Source organism: Carcharodon carcharias, chromosome 4 (genome assembly GCF_017639515.1).
Source record: "Carcharodon carcharias isolate sCarCar2 chromosome 4, sCarCar2.pri, whole genome shotgun sequence".
NCBI lineage: Eukaryota > Metazoa > Chordata > Chondrichthyes > Lamniformes > Lamnidae > Carcharodon > Carcharodon carcharias.
The window spans coordinates 46,923,550-46,944,344 of record NC_054470.1 but is presented as its reverse complement, the minus strand read 5'-3'; the positions used below and the strand labels follow the sequence as shown (position 1 = coordinate 46,944,344).

Below are 20,795 nucleotides of genomic sequence, written 5' to 3'. Positions count from 1 at the left end.
AGGTACAGCCATGAATGCATATGCTAGCTAATCAGAAGAACAATCTGCATACTACAAAGTGGTTAAAAGGCAATATTAAATATTTATGAGCTTGTCCCTGAAGCTTGTCAATTAAAGTTTAGGATCGTAAGAAAGAGATCTCATCAGACATTTGCAGTGTTTGCAAGACAGAAAGAAACTCCATGGTATCAGTGTTTTTCATCACTGAAATTAGAGAAGAGTTTTGAAAATGTAAGGGAAATTATGATTTTGGAAGAATTTAAAAATAGTATTCCAGTAACCATCAAAACTTATTTAGACAAAAAACAAAGTAAAAAGATCAGAGAATCTGCTGTCGTAGCTGATACTTATGATATTTAACACAGACAGTTGAGTGTGGGAAAAGGATCATGTGGGAGCCAGCAAGGAAATTGGAGATATAGAAAGCCTAGTGATTGGAAAAGTGCTAGTAATAAGGAGCAAACTTAAGGGTGCCAGTCTACTAAAGATGAAAAGTTAGAAAGCAAAGGTGATGGGAAAAAGCTAATATATTGTAATTGCAATAATGCTGGACATATGAGGTCAAATTGCTAAAAGTTAAATGGGAGGTCAATTGCAATGATAAGAACTCAGAAGAGTTCTGTAAATAAGAGTGCTTTGGACTCTGAATCCCAAGTGAAAGATAAATCAGTAGCATTTGTACAAGTGAGAAAGGAAGAGTCAGAATTAACCAGAGAGGTGGGAGTGTGTTCTGAACCTACCCAAGGGATGATGAAGGTCAGGTTACAGAGATGTTCAAAGATTTTATATGAGAGGGGGAAGTATATCCTTGTTTTTCAGGAAAAGAAGGAAAATCGTCAAAGTTTTGAGGGATATAGGTACCAGTCAATCACTAATATTACGGGATAGTGTCATCTGCTGTCCAGAAGGGCTACTGCAGGAGAAATTGTTAGTTAGTGGAATACATAGGGAATTTAAACCTAGCTCACTATACAGAATAAATTTTAAAAATGATTTGAAAACAGGAGAAGTAATTGTTGGAATGGTAGAGAAATTGCAAATTGCAGGGATTCAATTCATTTTAGAAAACAATATAGTTGATTCTCAAATATGGACTACCCCTAAAGTGGTAGAAAAACCTATTGAAGTACAATCAATGGAGGTTTTGCAAAAAGAGCATCCTGGATTGTTTCCAGACTGTGTGGTGACAAGTTCACAGGCACAAAAATTTAGACAGGAAGAGGAAGAATCTAAAAGACGGGGAGGATGCCAAACCTTGGTTGGATGGGTCTATTTTTGAAAAAGCTTGCGCAGGAGAAGAAGATTGGAGAGAACAAGGCTGAGATGTTTAACCTATCGAATTTAGTAGAGTTACAGCAAAAAGATCCAGAATTTTAAAAGCGATATCAGATGGCTTATTCTGAGACTGAGGCAGAACACATTCCAGACAATGTGCTATTGAGGAATTGGAGACTGCCTCATGTCCCTGCAGATGAGAAGTTGGCCATAGTTCACCAGGTAGTAATTCCATCTGGATATCGGAATGAAATTTTAAGACTGGCTCATGAAATCCCAATGGCTTGACATTGGGAATTGGGAAAACTCAAACTAAGATACAAAAACATTTCTACTGGCCTGGACTACATAAAAATGTAGTTAAATTTTATCAGACATGGCACACATGTCAAGTGGTAGGAAAACCTCAAGCAGTGATTAAACCTGCACCTTTAATTCCAATTCCAGCATTTGTGGAACTTTTTAAAAGGGTCCTGTTTGATTGTGTAGGGCCCCTCCCTGGGACTAAAAATGGGAATCTGTATTTACTGGCAATCAAGGATGTGTCCATGAGATTTCCAGAAGCAATACCTTTCAGGAAAATCACAGCAAAGTTGATAGTAGAAGAATTAACCAAACTCTTTACAAGATGTGGATTGCCAAAAGAAATACAATCTGATCAGGGTTTGAATTTCATATCGCAGCTGTTTAAAGAAATGACGAACAGCCTGGGAATAAAGCAATTCAAGTCATCAGCTTATCACCCCAAATCACAACGTGCTTTGGAAAGGTGGCATGAAACTTTTAAAACCATGATTACAGCATATAGTCAAGACTACCCTCATGATTGGGATTGGAGATTACATTCTTGTTGTTTGCTATTAGGGACAGCCCTAATGAGTCAACAGGGTTCACCCTTTAGAATTGATTTATGGTCATGAAGTAAGGGGGCCACTCAAATTGATTCAGGAGAAATTAGTGAATCGGAGTTCTGAAACTACTCTCCTGGATTATGTAACAAAATTCAGAGAAAGGTTCAGTAGGGCATGCGAGTTAGCTAGGGAACATTTAAAGGTGTCTCAACAAGTAATAAAGGCAAATGCAGATAGAAGGGCAAAGGCTCGTTATTTTGTAGCTGGGGAAAAAGTGCTGGTACTGTTGCCGGTTTCAGGCAAGCCATTAAAGGCAAAGTTTAGTGGATCTTACCAGATCGAAAAGAAACTGAATGAGGTAAACTATGTAGTGCATACTTCAGATAGGAGAAAGAGTCAGCAAGTGTGCCATGTGAACATACTCAAACATACTCATACTTTGACAGGGAGGATGAACAGAAGGAGGTGTTAGTCACTGTAGGTAAAGAGGAGGAAACAGAAATTAAAGAGTCTGAAATTGACCTTCCTCTGATTAAATTGTAAAATGAGGAAGTACTTAAGAATTTAAATGTAATATTATGCTACGTTCCAGAAAACAGTCAAAGTGACTTACAAAAACTGTTGCAGTCACAGAAAGTAATTTGTGGGAATAGGCCAGGAAAGACAAGTTTGGCTATGCATGATGTTGATGTGGGGGATTCAGTTTCAATAAGGCAACACGCATATAGATTAAATCCAGTAAAATTGGCTCAATCATGGAGAAAAATTGAATTTATGCTTCAAAATGACATAATAGAACCCAGTTGCAGTAATTGGAGTTCACCCATCGTAATGGTGTCAAAACTGGATGGATCGCAAAGATTGATTATTGTAGTATTAATTACCGCAAAGTAAATACAGTAACAGAGGAAGATTTGTATCTTATTCCATGGTTGGAAGATTGTATTGCAAGAGTTGGATAGTCAGTATTTATTACAAAAAATTTACTTACCTTGGGTATATTGGCAAGTACCATTATCAGAAAGGGCAAAAGAGATATCAGCTTTTGTGACTCCGGATGGCCTGTATGAATGTAAGGTAATGCCATTTGGTATGAAAAATGCGCCAGCAACATTTCAAAGACTAACAAACAAAGTGACTGAAGGACTGAGCAATTGTGTAGTCTTTATTGATGAATTAGTGGTATTCAGTCAGCAGTCAGACGTGGGAAGAACATCTACAACATTTGAAGGAACTATTTGACTGACTACAAGAAGCCAATTGGTTATAAATTTGGCTAAAAGTGACTTTATGAAGGCAAAAGTCACATATTTAGGCCACACAATTTTACATGGTCAAGTGGCCCCATGGGATGCAAATGTAAGAGCTACTGTGGAGTTCCCAGTGCTACAACAAATTGGGAAGTTCTGCGATTTATTGACATGGGTGGGTCTTATTGAAAATTTATGCCAGGTTTCAGCAGTGTAGTTGCTCTACTCACTGGATTATTAAAGAAGGACAGAACATTTGCATGGACACAGGAGTGTTAGAGTGCATTTGACAGCTTAAAAGCTGTACTGATTACTGCATCTGTTCTAGCAGCACATGATTATATAAAAAAGTTTAAAATGGCTGTTGACCAATGATGTAGGTGTTGGTGCTGTTTTGCTGCAGGGAGATGAAATGGGAATTGAGAAACCAGTAGGATATTTTTCACATAAGTTGAATGTGCATCAGAAGAAATATTCAACTGTGGAAAAAGAGACTTTAAGTTTGGTTCTGGCTTTGCAGCATTTTGAAGTGCATGTTGCAAGAAACTCTTCAGAGATGATTGCATTTGAAGTTTCTGGAGAAAATCTGGGATAAAAATAGCAGACTGTGCCAGTGAAGTTTATTGTTATAAGCATTCAATCTGAAAATTAGGCACGTGGCTGGACAGGAGAATATCATTGCGGATGTGTTGTTAGGAGCTTACATTCAAAAGGACTTAGATGTCAGAAATTGAAAAATGGACTGGAATGAACTTTATTCTTGCCAAAGGCTTTTGTATATTTTCATGGTTTATGCATGTACACTATATTGTGATAGTATTTTGCATAGATAGGTATAGTAAATAACAAGAAGTAGGTTAAGAAAATGAAAATGTCTTTAGAAATATGATGTTTCATATTTTGCTTTGTGTGATGACAGATGTATTTTCATTTTTTGTGATTCTGTTTTCTGTATAGAAAGCTGTGGGTGTGTGTGTCCAGGGTTAATTAAACAGGGGGAAGGTTACCAGAGACAGGTTGCCTTTGAGGTCTAAGAGATAAAAGGTTAAAGGTGTTAGGTTTGTGCATTTGTAATAAGAGATTATGGTGGGTTTGAGTTACAAGAAAATAGGTTGGATCTGAAATTTGCGTTTTGAGATAAGTTGGGAAATTGATTTTTTAGCTGTTGAATTTCAGAAGGGAGTTCAGAAGTGATGAACATTTGCATCTTACAGGGGATCCATGAGTGAATAGGGGAAGGTATATTAAATTTTATTGACTCAAAAGTAGAGATTTTTATATTTGGAGAAGTTGAGTTTCAAAGACTTTGTTTGAGGACAATGGAATGTGAGATGAAAGGGGGAAAAGATATTTAAGGAAAGGGATGTTTATCTGTTGACAGTTGCTGTGGGGGAACCCACTGAAGGCCAGCTTCCTTGTGGGCGAGCTGCTGAGAAGCTGTGAAAGTTTTGAATTGTAAGCAGCCGCTCAGTGTTAAGCCAGTTGAATTTTTGTTTTAGGAAATAGTTTGTTTCTGAACCTCCTTTTGGAATTCCACATCAGAGTGGAAGTGTCTGAGAAGTTGTGAGGTATACCTTTAGTAAAGTGACAACCATTCCTTGACTTGGGTAATATTTCCTGGAATTTTATGGTTAAAAATCTATAAAGGGTTTTTGCCAGAAAGATAGTTTAATTGCGTGCTTTTGACCAAGCATGTATGGTTTTTTGGGTCATTCTGTAAGACTGTTTTAACTGTGTAATTTTTTATCTTATGTGCTTAAGATTTTTTTCTTTTTAATTTTTAAAATTCTAATGGTAATATCAGAGTTCTATGCTTTTGAGGGGAGGTGGTGGCATAGTGGTATTTTTAACACTGGACTAGTATTCCAGAGACCCAGGTTAATGCTCTGGGGACCTGGGTTTGAATCCCACCATGGCAGATGGTGAAATTTGAATTCAATAAAAATCTGGAATTAAAAGTCTGATGATGACCATGAAACCATTGCCGGTTGTTGTAAAAACTCATCTGATTCACCAATGTCCTTTAGAGAACAAAATCTGCCATCCTTACCTGGCCTGGCCTACATGTGGCTCCAGACCCACGGCAATGTGGTTGACTCTTAAAAATGCCCTCTGAATGAGGGCAATTAGGGGTGGGCAATAAATGCTGGCCTAGCCAGTGATGCCCATATCCCATGAACAAATGAAAAAAAGTCAGTAGCTCTTCCTCCTTGTTTTCACAATAAAAATCTCACTGGCGTCTGACTTGCTCAGCAGTAACATCAGCTGTGGTTGTAACAGTGCTGAATGGTGCCATGGACGACAGGATGAGGACATGATCCAAGGGTAGATGAAGGTGTTTGTGAGAGAGTGAATGGTGATGTCCCTTGAGCTGGCAGTGACTGAGATCCCTGTGGGTGTGTGATGGGTTTGTGTTGAGAATGATGAGAAGAGTGACTTATCCTGGTGGAACGGAGGAGATCATTCATCCCTGTTTGGCACTAGGTGGCTGCCCTCTTTTGGAGGTGTTGGTACTGACTGCCGCTGCCACCGCTTCCCATGCTGGATTTGTCACCTTGGATGAGGTTCTTCGCCCAGCGTGGGGACAGAGGACAGGGAGTGGACCTCCACTGCATTCAGTAGGTACTCGAGTGAGGTGTTGCTAAATCTGGGGGCAGCATGTTTCCCTCCTTTGGCAGCCATCAGTTCCCAGCAGTTTCCCATCCCTTGAGTGCTAGCTCTGTGCAGGGATGACCTTTAAATATGGTGCCCAGTTTACTGAAGGCCCAAGGTCAAGGCAGGGTGGGGGAATCAGAGGCCACCCGCTAGTGATCCAGTGGAAAACGCAAGCCTCTCAATTTTTTAAACAAAGTGCAGCTCGATATGGCCGAAAAATCCGCCATTGCCGTCAGTGAGTCACACGCTGATTTCCCTGCCTGATAAGAGACTTTGCCGATTTCTGGGACGATTCCGCCCTTCGTCTCCTCAAGGACTGCGGTGATCACTCCTGCCAATACTGTCATGGACAAATGCATTTGCACAGGTAGATTGATGAGGATGAGGTAAAGGAGATTTTTCCTTCCTCTTGGTTTCCTCTGCACCTGCCACAGGCTCAGTTTAGAAACCACGTCCTTTCGGACTCAGCCAACTTGGTCAATAGTGGGCCTGCTGAGCCACTGTTGGTGATGGACATTGAACTCTCCCACCCAGAGTACATTCTGTGCCCTTGCCACCCTCAGAGCGGGGGAGGGGGTGCAGCAGCTGGTAATCAGAAGGATGTTTCTTGCCCTTGTTTCACCTGATACCATGAGACATCCTAAGGTCAATGTTGAGGACTCCCAAGACTGTTCCCTCCCAACTGTATACCACTGTCATCACCTCTAGGTGGGTCTGTCCTGCCAGTGGGGCAGGTTATGACCCAGGGATGGTGATGGTGGTGTCTGGGACATTGTCTGTAAGGTATCATTCCGTGAGTATGACTGTGTCAGGCTGTTGCTTGACTAGCCTGTGGGATAGCTCTTACAATTTTGGCACAAGCCCCCAGTTGTTAGTAAGCAGGATTTGCAGGGTTGACAAGGCTGGGATTGCCATTATCATTTATGGTTGCCTAGATTGATGCTGGGTGGTCCATCCGGTTTCATTCCTTTTAGAGTTTGTAGCGGTTTGATACAACTGAGTGGCTTGCTAGGCCATGTCAGGGGGCATTTAAGAGTCAACCACATTGCTGTGGATCTGAAGACACATGTAGTCCAGGCCAGGTATGGATGGCAGATTTCCTACCTTAAAGAGCATTAGTGAACTAGGTGGGTTTATACGACAATCCACAATGGGCACCATTAGATTATTTTATAATTCCAGATTTAGTAATTGAATTTAAATTCCACCAGCCACCATGGTAGGATTTGAATCACTGTCCCCAGAGCATTAGCCTGGGCCCCTGGATTACTAGTCCAGTGACATTACCACCAAGCCACAGCCACACTCTGTTTCTATACCATACTAATCCCCTAAGAATGTTTGTTTACAAGAATTATTTATTCTTACCTGTCATTTTATCAAATAAAAAATCATCAGTATTGTTACAGGATCTCATTTGATCCTAAAAGAAGAATTTTAAGTAATCCTTGGTGTTTGTCATTTCAGCTTATTGTCATGCTTTGTGATGTAGAAGAGGCCTGTGAGTCAGTATTTTGTAAATGTGCTATTATTAATGGGCAGTCTTTTCTTTTTCCATTTGTGGGACTTTGCTACATTACAACAGCAACTACGCTGAAAAAGTACTTCTTGGATATGAAGCATTTAGAAGCACCCTGAGGTTGTGAAAGTCTCTATATAAATGCAAGTTCTTTCTTTCTTATTTAGCATGTGACAACCAAACACAGTGGGGTTTGGATTGTACACAGTGCAGGCACAACATTGTCCATTATAGTCCAAATTTTGGCCACATTGTTATTGTGTCCTGTTTGCAAATGCTAATATCAATCTATTCTCCTCCTATGGTAGGTGAGACTGGACTCCTCATATCTCCAGTGACTAAATTGAATCCATTCAGTGGTTATGCTGGAAGCAAGAAGTTTTCACAGCAGAAGTTACTGGAAGATGTTTTTAAAAAGGGGGACCTGTATTTCAACACTGGAGACCTGATGTCTGAGAGCCAGGATGGCTATATTTACTTCCGTGATCGGATTGGGGACACCTTTAGGTAAACAATATTAAATGTGAAATCCCTCAACCTTTATTCCATTGAGGATGAAAAATGTGGTTCATTTGACGTTGCAGTTAGAAGCCAATACGGTGAATGTTTCTGATTTTCTGTTGAAATCCTCAAGATCAAGTTGTTGATTTCAGATGAATTCGAGAGTTTACTTTAGTTTAGCTGTTATCACATCTTGGCAGTATCAATTCTGACTTATACAGGTTTGTTAACTTCACTGCAAATAGAATTGATATTTGATGCTTTGTGAACAACAAAGTACCCATGCAGAAACTTCTGATGGTCAGCAGCATGCTTATCGAGTGCTGCATGTCAAACCAAAAGGCCATGTTGGGAGTCACCTATCCACAGATTAGGAGATGGGTTCTAACCACTTTCATTATACAAGGGAAAAACAAGCTTAAAAGCTTCCTTCAGAAAGCATCTTATTTCTACAGACTCTAATGTCTTTAAAGAATTATAAATATGATTACATTAAGTGCATGCTCAGTGCTTCGACCAGAAAACAAGTATCAGCTATGAAGCTGTTCCCTTTAAAAGTACGTAAACCTTTCCCATGTTAGTGATATAACCATCTGTCTGAATGTCTTTGTTTTTAGATGGAAAGGGGAAAATGTTGCAACCACAGAGGTGGCTGAAATTATCGGAATGATGGACTTTGTAGAAGAAGCCAATGTATATGGAGTAGCTATCAAAGGTGAAAAATGGCTGCATAATAACAGTCTTTAATTAATTTTAGACTTTAAAAAATGAGTTAGTCTTACACTAACTATGGCATTTGGATCCTTTTCATACGTCATCTAACTGTGCTGCATTTCTCAAGTACACACTGGGTGAAAGAAAGATGAGCACCAGTAAAGAGCAAAAGGAAAACGGAAATTGAAAGGTGGGAGCCCATTGCCCAGTTGAAGAGAATTTTTGATGGGTTATGAAAGCACAGAATGAGTAGAGCCCAAGAGGGGTTTCGAGAACACTTAGGAGAACATAGGGTTGAATTTCATTGGGTGTTCTTCAAGTTCCACCTTAAATTTGACATTAGATCCACAGAAGCCCTGGGAAAATAGCAAATGGAATAGGGAGGTTGATGAGAGGTGATTTGGAGTAACCTGGCCCGGAGCCTCATACTACTTTTCTGATTTTTCTCTCATTATTCCCACTATTGTATTGCTCAACGTTTCCCCCCTGTCATTACTTTTTTCCTTTATGTTTAATGTTTGACTTTGTTCTCTGAATTCAATCTTTCTTAATTCTGGTAGATAGAATTGCATCAACATTTACAACATGGAAACTGGACTTTTGGTCCAGTCATGTTAATTGTTTTCAAGTTCTTTCTTCTCTTCCTCTTTTATTTTGTCCATTTTTTCTCTGTTCTTTGATCTAATTATGGCTATTATCCTGAAATCAGCTCATCTTCACCTTTAAGTGTTTGTCCAAAGTGTTTGTCATTGAGATCACTGAGAGACAAAAGCAATCTTAATAATCTTGGGAAATTCTTCATGCACGAAGGGCAAAAATGACACGTTCTTTTGAAAACAGGGTTAAAGCTTTTAAGGGAAGCTCCTAATTCAGTAGGAGAGGCTTCTGAAAATGAATGGGTAGGAGGTGATAGGGCAGGTCAGGGAATCAATACTTTAGGCAAGTACATAAGAAATAGGAACAGGAGGAGGCCATTTGGCCCCTTGAGTCTGCTCCGCCATTCAGTAAGATTATGGCTGGTCTGATTCTGGCTTTAACTCTACTTTTCTATCTGCACCCAATAGCCTTTGACTCCCTTGCAAATCAAAAATCTGCCTAACTCAAACCTGGAATATATTCAATGGCTCAGCCTCCACTGCTACCTGAGGTAGTGAATACCAAAGATTGACAATCCTCTGAGAAAGAAATTCCTCCTCATCCACATTGTAAATGGGAGACCCCTTATTTTTAAAGTTTGTCCCCTAGTTCTAGATTTCCCCCATAAGGGGAAACATCCTTTCAGCATCTAGCCTGTCAAGTCCCCTCAGAATCTTGGATGTTTCAATAAGGTCTCTTCTCATTCTTCTAAAATCCAAGTATAGGTCCAACCTGTTCAACATTTCCAATTAAGTAAACCTTTCATCCCAGGATAATGCAAAGACTATGGGCCCTGACAACATTCCGGTAGACTTGTGCTCCAGACTAGTGTGCCTCTAACCGACCTGTTACAGTACAGCTACAACAGTGGCATCTACATGACAATGTGGAAGATTGCCCAGGTATGGCCTGTCCACATAAAGAAGGACTGGTACAGTCTGGTCAATTAGTGCATCTTAAGTCTACACTCAATCATCAGCAAAGTGATGGAACATGTCATCGACAGTGCTATTAAATCGCACTTAGCAATTACCCACTGACTGACACTGACATGGACATCGAGGCAACATTTGACCAAGTGTAGGATCATGGAGCCCTAGCGAAATTGTAGTCAGTGGGAATTGGGGAAAGCTCTCTGTTTGGAGTTATACATAGCATTAAGGAAGATGACTGTGGTCGTTGGATCCCGTCATCTCAGTCCCAGCACATCATGGCAAGGGTTTCTCAGAGTAGGGTCCGAGGCTCAACCATCTTTAGCTGCGTCATCCATGACCTTCCCTTCATGGGGGATGTTCGCTGATGATTGCACAATGTTCAGTACCATTTGTAACTTCTCAGATACTGAAGCAGTCCTTAACTATATGTAGAAAGAGCTGGACAACATTCTAGCTAGAGCTGAGGGTGGCATGAATGTTACTTGCCACTTAAGTGCCAGACAATGACCATCTCCAACAAGAGAAAATCTAACCATCCACCCTTGATATTCAATGACTACCATCACTGAATCCATCACTAGCAACATCCTTGGCGTTACCATTGACCAGAACCTGAACTGGACCAGCCATATAAATACTGTAGTTACAACAGCTGGTCAGAGGCTGGGAAATCTGTGTTGAGTAACTCACCTCCTGTCTCCCCAAATTCTCTCCACCATCTACAAGTCAGGGGTGTGATGGAAAACTCTCCACTTGCCTGGATGAGAGCAGCTCCAACAAAACTGAAGAAGCTTGACACCATCAGGACAAAGTAGCCTTGCTTGATTGACATCCATCCACACCATAAATATTCACGCTCCCCAGCACCGACGCACAGTGGCAGCAGTGTGCACTGTATATAAGATACACTGCAGGAACTCCTTCAACAATACCTTCCAAACCTGCAACCTCTACCACCTACAAGGTCAAGGGCAGCAGATGCATGGGAACACCGCCACCTGAAAGTTCCCATCCAAGCCATCCTGACTTGCAACTATATCACCATTCCTTTACTGTCAACTTGATGAAAATCCTGGAACTCCCTTCCTGTCAGCACTGTGGGTGTATTTGCACCAGATGGATTGCAGTGGATCAGGAATGGGGCTCACCACTTACTTTTCAAGGGCAATTAGGGGTGGGCAATAAATGCTGGCCTTGCCAGCGATGCCCATATTCCATGAAAGAATAAAAGCAAAGGAATCAACCTAGTGAACCTTCTCTGAATTGCCTCCCATGCAAGTATATCTCTCCTTTAGTAAGGAGACTAAAACCATATGCAGTACTCAACAATAACCTGTACAATTGTAACAAGGGGCAGAAGTTTTAGCTCGGGGAGTGGGTGCATGCCCTATCCATCTGAGTGTTAAATAAAGTGCATTGATGTCGGCTGAGCATGCCATCATCAAAGTGCACTCTCGTGATATTGCGCTAGGCAGGCGCACGATGGAGACAGAGGCGTGCCCACCATTAATTAAGTGGCTTGTTAAGGCCCTTGAGACACCAATTGTCTCTGAATTTATGTAGCCCGTGCGATTTTGAAGCCGTCGCACGTGCAAAACAGGAAGGCGGGCAGGCCACAATTTACAAAACCTCATCCACGTGGGATAAGAGGGGTCAGAGGTCTTGTCAATGCGATTAACGAGGAGTTTAGGATATCACTTGCTACTGGTTGCTTCTATGAACAGAACGGCTTCATCTTGCTTCAGAGCTGCATTTAGAGCATTTAGAGGCTTCAGTTCAGGACTCAGGGTTGCTTTTCAGGTCCCCGGAGGATTCACACCATGTGGGTCCTTCCAGGTATGTAGACAACCTTCCCTTATCCTGGTAATGAAGATTGAGGTCTCCGCTGGAGGCACCTCCTCTGAGGAGCAAGAGAGGGCCAGAAGGGAGAGGAGGCCACGTGTCCCTATTCAGCTTCCAGGGGAGCAACCTGTGGGAGGAGAGGCACAGTCACAAGGGGTGCTGGGACAACAGGAAGTCCAAGGCAGAAGGGGCCGCATAAGATGCCGCTATCCTGGTGCCAGGGTTTACAGGTGGCGCTGCAGCTACCTCAGTATGTCTGAGGTGCAGTGCTGAAGGAGAGTCTGTCTGTCAAGGGAGACAGCGATCTCCATTTGTCAGAGGATCGGCACTGAGATCAGTGGGTGGACACTCCGTGCCAGTGGCTCTAAAGGTCACAGTGACCCTCAACTTCAATGCCTCTGGCTCTTTCCAGGGCTCAGTGGGGGATCTTTTTGGAGTCTCCCAATCAGCTGTCCAGAGTTGCATCAAACTGGTGACAGAAGCTCTGTTCAGGTGTGCATTTATTTTCATTCATTACCATATGGACAAGGCCAGCCAGACACAGTGAGTCAGGGGCTTTGCTATGATTGCTGGGTTCCCCTGCATCCAGAGTGCAATTGACTGCACATATATGGCCATCAAGGTGCCAGCGGGTGAGCCGGGAGCCTTTGTCGACAGGAAGGGCTTCCACTCCATGAACGTGCAGATAGTGTGTGACCATAAGATGCAGATTCTGCAAGTCTGTGCAAGGTACCCTGGCAGCTCCCATGATGCTTACATCCTGAGGCACTCCCAAGTGCCGAGGTTCTTCAGTGCTCCAGCCTGACTGGATGGATGGCTGCTGGGTGAAAAGGTGGATCATGACGCATCTCCGCCGAGTAACAGTACGATAGGAGCCATGCCTCCACAAGGGCAGTGGTAGAGGGAACCATAGGTCTTCTCAAGATTCACTTTCGATGCCTGGACCATTCAGGGCACTCCAATACTCCCCCAGATCGTGTGTCACTGATAGTGGTTGCATGCTGCGCTCTCCACAATCTGGCACTGGCAAGGAGGGATGCAGTAGAAGAAGAAGATCTTGACCCAGCTACACAGGCAACAGATGATAAGTCCAATAACTCGAGGCCGAGTATGATGAGGAGAACGCTGAGGGCACAGACGCTGACCTCACTAATCTCCAGGGGGACACCCGGGACACTTTGATCCAACACTACTTCTGCTAGACCACCAAATAAGAACCACCACCACACACCAGGGCTGCAGGCTCCATACTCAATCCCTGACAGTACCAGTTCCTTGGCCAACCACATACACTATGTGCCCTTGCAATAAAGTTTCCAGAGACACATGTCCATCATAACATCATGGCCTACCCTGCAGCTGCAGAACAAATAAAGCATACAAAGGCCAGTTACACAAAATAATATCTCATTTACTTGATATTGTGAAACACTGCAGAAATTAACATTAACCGGTGTTTTCCATCACACCATTATAAAATGTAAAGAAAAATGGGGGAACAAAATATTACCCGTGATGAGGCTGTGTTGGCATTTATTTCGAGAGGACTAGAATATAAAAGCAGGGATGTGCTGCTGAGGCTTTATAAGGCCCTGGTCAGACCACATTTAGAATATTGTGAGTAATTTTGGGCTCCGTATCTCAGGAAGGATGTGCTGGCCCTGGAAAGGGTCCAGAGGACGTTCACGAGAATGATCCCAGAAATGAAAGACTTAACATATGAGGAACATTTGAGGACTCTGGGTCTATACTTGATGGAGTTTAGAAGGCTGAGGGGAGATCTGATTGAAACTTACAGAATACTGAAAGGGCTGGATAGAGTGGACGTGGGGAAGATGTTTCCATTAGTAAGAGAGACTAGGACCCAAGGGCACAGCCTCAGAGTAAAGTGAAGACCTTTTAGAACAGAGATGAGGAGAAATTTCTTTATCCAGAGAGTGATGAATCTATGGAATTCATTGCCACAGAAGGCTGTGGAGGCCGGGTCATTGAGTGTATTTAAGACCGAGGTAGATAGGTTCTGGATTGGTAAGGGGATCAAAGGGTACGGGGAGAAGGCGGGAGAATGGGATTGAGAAACTTATCAGCCATGATTGAATGGCGGAGCAGATTCTATGGGCTGAATGGCCTAATTTCTGCTCCTCTGTCTTATGATCTCATGGTCTTATGGTGTTGTGCCTAAGGTGCTTTAAGTTTTCGCTTGCGGGTGCTACGTCTTGGTGCTCCCCCCCTTGCTGGCACTGGCATTGGAGACAGCCAGCTCAATCTGCTGTCATGCTGGCCTTGATGACCTTGGTGGGCATCCACTGGCCCATGGAGCCTGTGCTGGTCCTGCCTGGGAGAGAGCGGCCAGTGCCATGGCTGGCATCTCCCCAGTCCCCACTGCCTCATCAAATGCTAGGCTCACTGGCAGAGGGGTGGAGGAGCTACTGTCATCATCCGGAACACCCTAAGAGGAGCCCACAGAGACGACAGTCAGCTTGAGTTTGCATTGGACCTCCCTGCTCACCATTGATGGATAGGCACCTAGCTGGGATGCAGGGTGCCAATCAATTTCCCACACTGACACTGACCAGCTGAAATCATTGCCGGTGTGAGGACTTGTAGGTCCGAGCACCTCCCCAGGAACCCCTGATTGAGTCTGTGTAGGAGCTTTTCCATGACGGATGCCATGGCACGCACTCCCTCATGTAGCTCCGCCAGATCCTCCCGCACACTCAGCTGGACTTCCAGCATCTGCTGCCTCAGAGACGACTCCAGAAGCACATCATCAGCCATTGGCGCAGCATTGTCCTGGTCCGCAGCAGTCCTCCTACTGCCGGCACCCTGGGCACCCTCTGCCTCTGCCTGCATCTCAAGTAAGTGTGAAGTGCCCTCACCAATGTGCATTGATAGACTACACGATGATGTTACGCCCACCAAGGTGCTGGTATCCACTCTGGTGCCTGCTTGACAGAGAGGTTGTGATGCAGGTGCAAGGTGAGCATGGTGGTCATCAGGGGCCAGGGTGGGCCTTTGGGCTCCTCATGATGACCGGCTGATGGTGAGCATAAAATGGAGAAGGACATGTCATTAGTTTAAGCCATGACACTGTCACTGTGCATGCCTGGCACCCTGATGAGACAGAGATCTGCATCATGGTGCCCTCACCTTTCGATTATCAATGGGGATTCCAGGTTTGAGGCTCAGACCAATATAGAGACTACACTGGAATGGTTCAATAACCGACATTCTCATCTCAGTGCACTGCACTCTTACCTTCCTCTGGCATCCCAACCTCACCAAGGCCGCTTGACCGAGGTGCATGGTGCCTCTCCAGCTCCAGGGCCTCCACTTATCATGTGAGGATGAGGAGGTATGGGGTTACCCTGCCAGTCCGTAACCTCTCAACATTGTTATGGGATGTTTTCTCCTGAAAGGGCAGAGGAGCTTTGATTAGTTCATTCTCTACCCGCAGCACCATTGCAGCCTGGCCAACCCCACCTGAGGAACACCTCGTAGGGCTCAGTTGATTCGTGACCCTGGAGCTGCAAGGCACTCAATCCAAGCAGTCAGGGCTCACCCCTTTGGCCAGCTCCTGCCTCACTGACATTTGCCACTCACACTCTAACACCTCTGACATCTACGGGGGGGAAGGGCAGCGCTTAACTGTTCTGCAAAGTGACCCATGCCAACCCGGTACTCACCCTTTCTGACGCAGGAGATAGTTGAAGCGCTTCTGGCACTGCACCCATGTGCAGCTTACCACATCGTGGCTGCTGACCCTGGATGCCATCTCCTCCCAGGCCTTCTTGTGAGGTGGAGGGGCCTCCACCTCCCATCCTGGGGACAAAGGTTTCTATCCTCGCTGCCACCTCCTCCAGGAGGGCTGCGAAGCACTCATCTGAGAAAAGTGGGGTCAATTACCCCTCCGGCCTGCCCTCCCCCCTGCCATGTCCACCTGCAATAGTTTCCATTGACCAGACTTCAGCGTTCTTCCGTGGCAGCCAAGGCTACTTTTGAATCAGTCGCCGGGTCACTGTTGGACCCGGCAGACATAATAACTCTGCCCGCCCCTTCCACGCTCATTCCCAAGTCGTGTATCATGCAGGGTGGGCATTAATTGGCCTGCCAACATAAAATTGTGGAGCACTGCCGATCGCGGGCGGCGGGCAGCCACCAGACCTCCCCCACCACCCCGTCGATCCCGCATGCCAAGGGCAAAATTCTGCCCAAGACCTCCCTACTTTTATACCCCATTTCCCTTCTTTAAAGACCAATATTCCATTTGCCTTCCTAATTTTTGACCATTCACTTAACCTATATATACCCCTTTGCAGGCTCTTTGTGCCCTCGTCACAACTTGCTTTCCTACTTATTTTTGTATCGTCAGCAAATTGGGCTACAGTACACTTGGTCCCATCAACCAAATCATTAATATAGTTTGTAAATAAGAGACTTTGAGGCCCCAGCATTGATCCTTGTGGCACCCCACTAGTTATAGTTGGCCAACCTAAAAATGAACCATTTATCCTGCCTCTCTGCTTCCTGTTAGCTAGGTAATTCCTAACATCTTGATGGGATAATGGTGGATGAGAAAGAATTAAAAGAGGATGATATAAGAAACATGGCATCCAAAAATTTTGAAGAATATGATTGCTTTCCTGTTTATGAATGGGATTTGTTTGGAATGTAATGAAATGCATTGTGTTTATGTTTATAATACATGTGAAATATGAGCAACTCGGCGTGCTTTGTGTCCTAAATCTATATTAAACAATGGTTAATTGCATATGTCTTTTCATTTCTAGCTTGGTTGGACAAATTTTTATTAACCATTTTTATGTACAATGCAGGGTACGAAGGCAGGATAGGAATGGCAGCTATCATCCTGAAGCCAGTTCAAGAGTTTGATGGAAAAAAATTATATGATCATGTTGTGAAATATCTGCCGAGCTATGCCTACCCACGCTTCCTAAGGATCCAGGTCAATACTTACAAATTCTTTAATCAATTTAACACATCCATGAAGTTTGAGTTCTCTTGAAATAGGTAGTTGGATTTAATAAACATGAATATGACATACTTTACCAGAGCTAAATAGCACAGGTAGACTATAATCTTCAGTTCAAAAAGATGGGGCAGAATTTTACACTCGGCATGCGGGCGTGCGCCCAACATGCCCAAGCTTAAAATTACGCGCAGTATTTCATTCAGCAGGCGCGTGCCGGATTTGGCTGTGCACGTGCCAATAATTAAAAGGCCCATTAATGTCATTAACTAGCTAATTAATTTCAAATTTACACTGCCTGTCCAACATTACAGTTGGTGGGCAGGTGAAAAGGCCAAGTGGCCTTTGCATTTTTTAGGAAATTTCATCCACAAGTAGGATGAGGCTTCCTAAAGCAAACTAACATTAAATAAAAACATTATTTTGGAATTAAAAACATGTCCCATCTCATGTGACAGAGTCACATGAGGGGACATGTTTTATTAAAATTTATACTGTCTTTATTAATTTTTTAAAAAAGCGCTTCAATCTCCCTGAGGCAGCTCCATGACTCAGGGTGTTTGAAGCATTCTTTCACGCGCAAACGCAAACTGCACGCTAGGCCTGACTCTCCCTCCTCCTCTGCCTGCACAGGCAGCACCCAGCACTGCCGCTCACGATCCACGCAGGAGGCCTGACCGTGTGAAATCGCGAAGTGGAGCCAATCGTGGGTGGCGGTCAGCTGCCCGCCCACCCCGGCCCATGATTTTCCATTAAAGATGCATAAAAAAGCCAATTAAGCCAGAAACAAAGTATTAAGCCATGTGAAGAACAGCAGCAAAAGCAAGGACCCACAAAATTAGGTTTTTAAACCAGAAAGCTTAAAGGACACTCAGAGCAGATGCAGAAAAGATATTTAGGAGCTAAGCAAGACCTACCACTCATGGTGGCAATTATATATTTTTCGTTATTATGCAAAGTCAATCTATTGAACTATATTGAATTAAGTATATCCGATCACAATTGTGGCTCTGCTAATTCATTAGCTTTGAAGTAAAGCAGTTTAACAATTCACATCTGGGCTCACCTCACCCTGTCCGCCTTCAAAAAGCTTAAAGAGACATTTGTGAAAGACATGACTATCCAGGGTTCCTAATTTTACACCTCTAAATCACGCTATCATTTAGAAAGATATTGCTCAGCACGTTTCTACTGCAACACTTACAGGATTCACTTACAGGAATGATTGATCTAATGGACCAGAGGAGTCTGATGACGAACCCAAATTCATAACAGACATCAACCAGTAATACGGACAAGTAGGGTGACTTGTCTTGCCAGTGTTCAGTTGGAGAAAGCTTTGGCTTATTCATGAGTTGGTGTTGGGCTAGCAATCTAACCCCAAAATGATAATTGTGGAATCAAAGGTGATTGCAGGGACACGGAGCAGTATTTTGTCTCTCTCTCTCTCTCTGATAGCCCCCCAAAGCGAGACAACGCTTGTCACATAACAAGAACCTGTACATGGAGTCTTTTAACATGGGGAGGCTGTCGCGCTGCAGCTACCACACAGCTCTGGCTGACCAGGAGACTTTGCCATAGGCATGTTGGAAGAATTTGCATGTTGATAATCAACCTGTTCGGCCACATTATGAACCATGGCCATCAAATCCCAGAGTGGGTCTCAGACAGATTACCACTGTGCCACCAGACCTCCTACTGAATGTTGTCTACATATATATGAAAGCTGATGCCATGGTTATGGACAATGCTGTGAGAAGTACGACAAACAAGGAGCAGTAAGGGCCAGAGGTGGAACCTTGAATTATTACTCCCCTTAGCAATGGCCCCTCCCATTTGAGAGGAGGAGGAGAAGCCATGTCAGAAGTACAACGTTTTCTTAACGTTTTTGTTCTTGGAATATTGGTGGTGCTGCAAAAGCCACAATTGGTGCCTATCCCTAATTGCCTTGATAATTGATTTGATTGCTAGTGCACTTCAGATGGCATTAAGAATCAACCACATCGTCTGAAATTGGACATGGTTAGGACAGAGCAGGTGGGGATAGAAGATCCCTTCCTTGAAGAACATTAATGAACCATTTGGATTTTCTCAACAAGATTTCCGGGCCAATTTGTAGTACAGGCCAATAAACTAGTAGTTTCATTTAATTCGATTTCACAATAGCCATGGTACGATCTGCTGAAAACATCTAAATTGCTGATTCAACACCGTAACCACAATGCTACTCCACTCAGCAAATTTGCTGGCAGGAATGGAATGAAGTTAAACCCAACTCGTAGAGGGGGAAATGGAGGAGAGATAATGAATGTGTGTGGACTGGTTGACCATGACCATGTTGAATGCTGCAGTGAGATTGAGGTGGCCAGAGACAGATATTGACGTGTGATATGAGGCTAGGTTTAAGGGAAAGGATGCAGAGGCTCAGGGATAGGGGATTGGAGCAGACTAATATAGATGAGTAGGAAGTTCCAACCTTTGAGACAAATGGATCTGTAAGCTCTTTTCACTTTACTTTGGAGATAAGGATCATGAAGATGCGCTGATAGGAAATTCAAAAAGAATTTGTAAAGATTGTAACAGAAGTAATTAATGAAATGTATCAATAATGATGTACATGGTAACCTTTGTAGGTATTTGTTACTCAGTCAGGAAGGAGAAAGTTTAGATGTATTTGTTCAAGATGTTCCGTCATAAATAAGTGATGTTTGCAATTACGTACTTAAATTGAAACTTAAAATGGACTAGTTCCTATTAATGCAGCATGCCTCAGGTACATGTAAAATCACAGGTCACAACGTTGGTGGCATTGATCATGAAGACACTGAGACTAACATAATACTAGTGAAAAAATATTTAATAGTGGAAGATAATTGTTGAAACTTTCCTCCAGAAATGCTGACATCAGCTAAAACCAGTTGTATTTGTTTTATCATAATTTAGGAATCGATGGAAATGACTGGAACCTTCAAGAGAAAAAAAATTAATTTGGTGGAAGAAGCATTCAATCCCATGATAATAACGGAGCCATTGTATTTCCTGGATCCTTCTGTGAAATCTTACATTTTAATGACAGAACAAATCTATAACCAAATTTTGTCACTCAAGATAAAATTATGAGCCATTGTTTATAACTTGGGCATTTTATCATAGACCACTTTTTCAGCAAATAATTATATAGCATTAATTTTAATAGCAACTATGTTTTATTAGTACATTCTATCTGAAGGTCTATTTTTTGCAGAAAATATTTTTAACTTGCCATGTAAATAATTTTAATTTGTCCCTCTGTAACAAAAATATTTTATATATATATATAAAACATATGTTAAAAATAGCTCCACTTTCTAAACTATTAAAAAGCCTGTATTTGACTTTTTAATTGAACAAAGTAGCATTATAAAAATGCTCCCACTCTGATTTCTTGTTTTTTTGTATTCTGTACATTCAGTTCAAAATTGCAATGCTGCCCTTTTTATCAAGCACATTTGATTTTTTAATTTCCTGCAGCAGAACCCACAAAAATCTTTGTTAATTGCATTGTCATAATATTCAGTGTAGCACTTATTTCATTCCTATAACTAATCATTTGTGTCTGATTTACTCACCATATTGATTTTATAGAGC

General features: G+C 42.8%; 1 protein-coding gene across 2 annotated transcripts in view; it reads left to right on the top strand.

The window, feature by feature from the left end:
- slc27a6 (solute carrier family 27 member 6) overlaps positions 1 to 20,588 on the top strand; it is an 89,044-nt gene extending 68,456 nt beyond the window's left edge. For both annotated transcript variants that reach the window (XM_041186277.1, XM_041186276.1), the window contains 4 exons: positions 7,859 to 8,057; positions 8,669 to 8,766; positions 17,014 to 17,144; positions 20,112 to 20,588. In XM_041186277.1, the coding sequence (XP_041042211.1) occupies positions 7,859 to 8,057; positions 8,669 to 8,766; positions 17,014 to 17,144; positions 20,112 to 20,288 (605 nt within the window). In that variant the 3' untranslated portion in view covers positions 20,289 to 20,588. The remainder of the gene's footprint in view (positions 1 to 7,858; positions 8,058 to 8,668; positions 8,767 to 17,013; positions 17,145 to 20,111) is intronic.
- Positions 20,589 to 20,795: the final 207 nt, after the last annotated feature.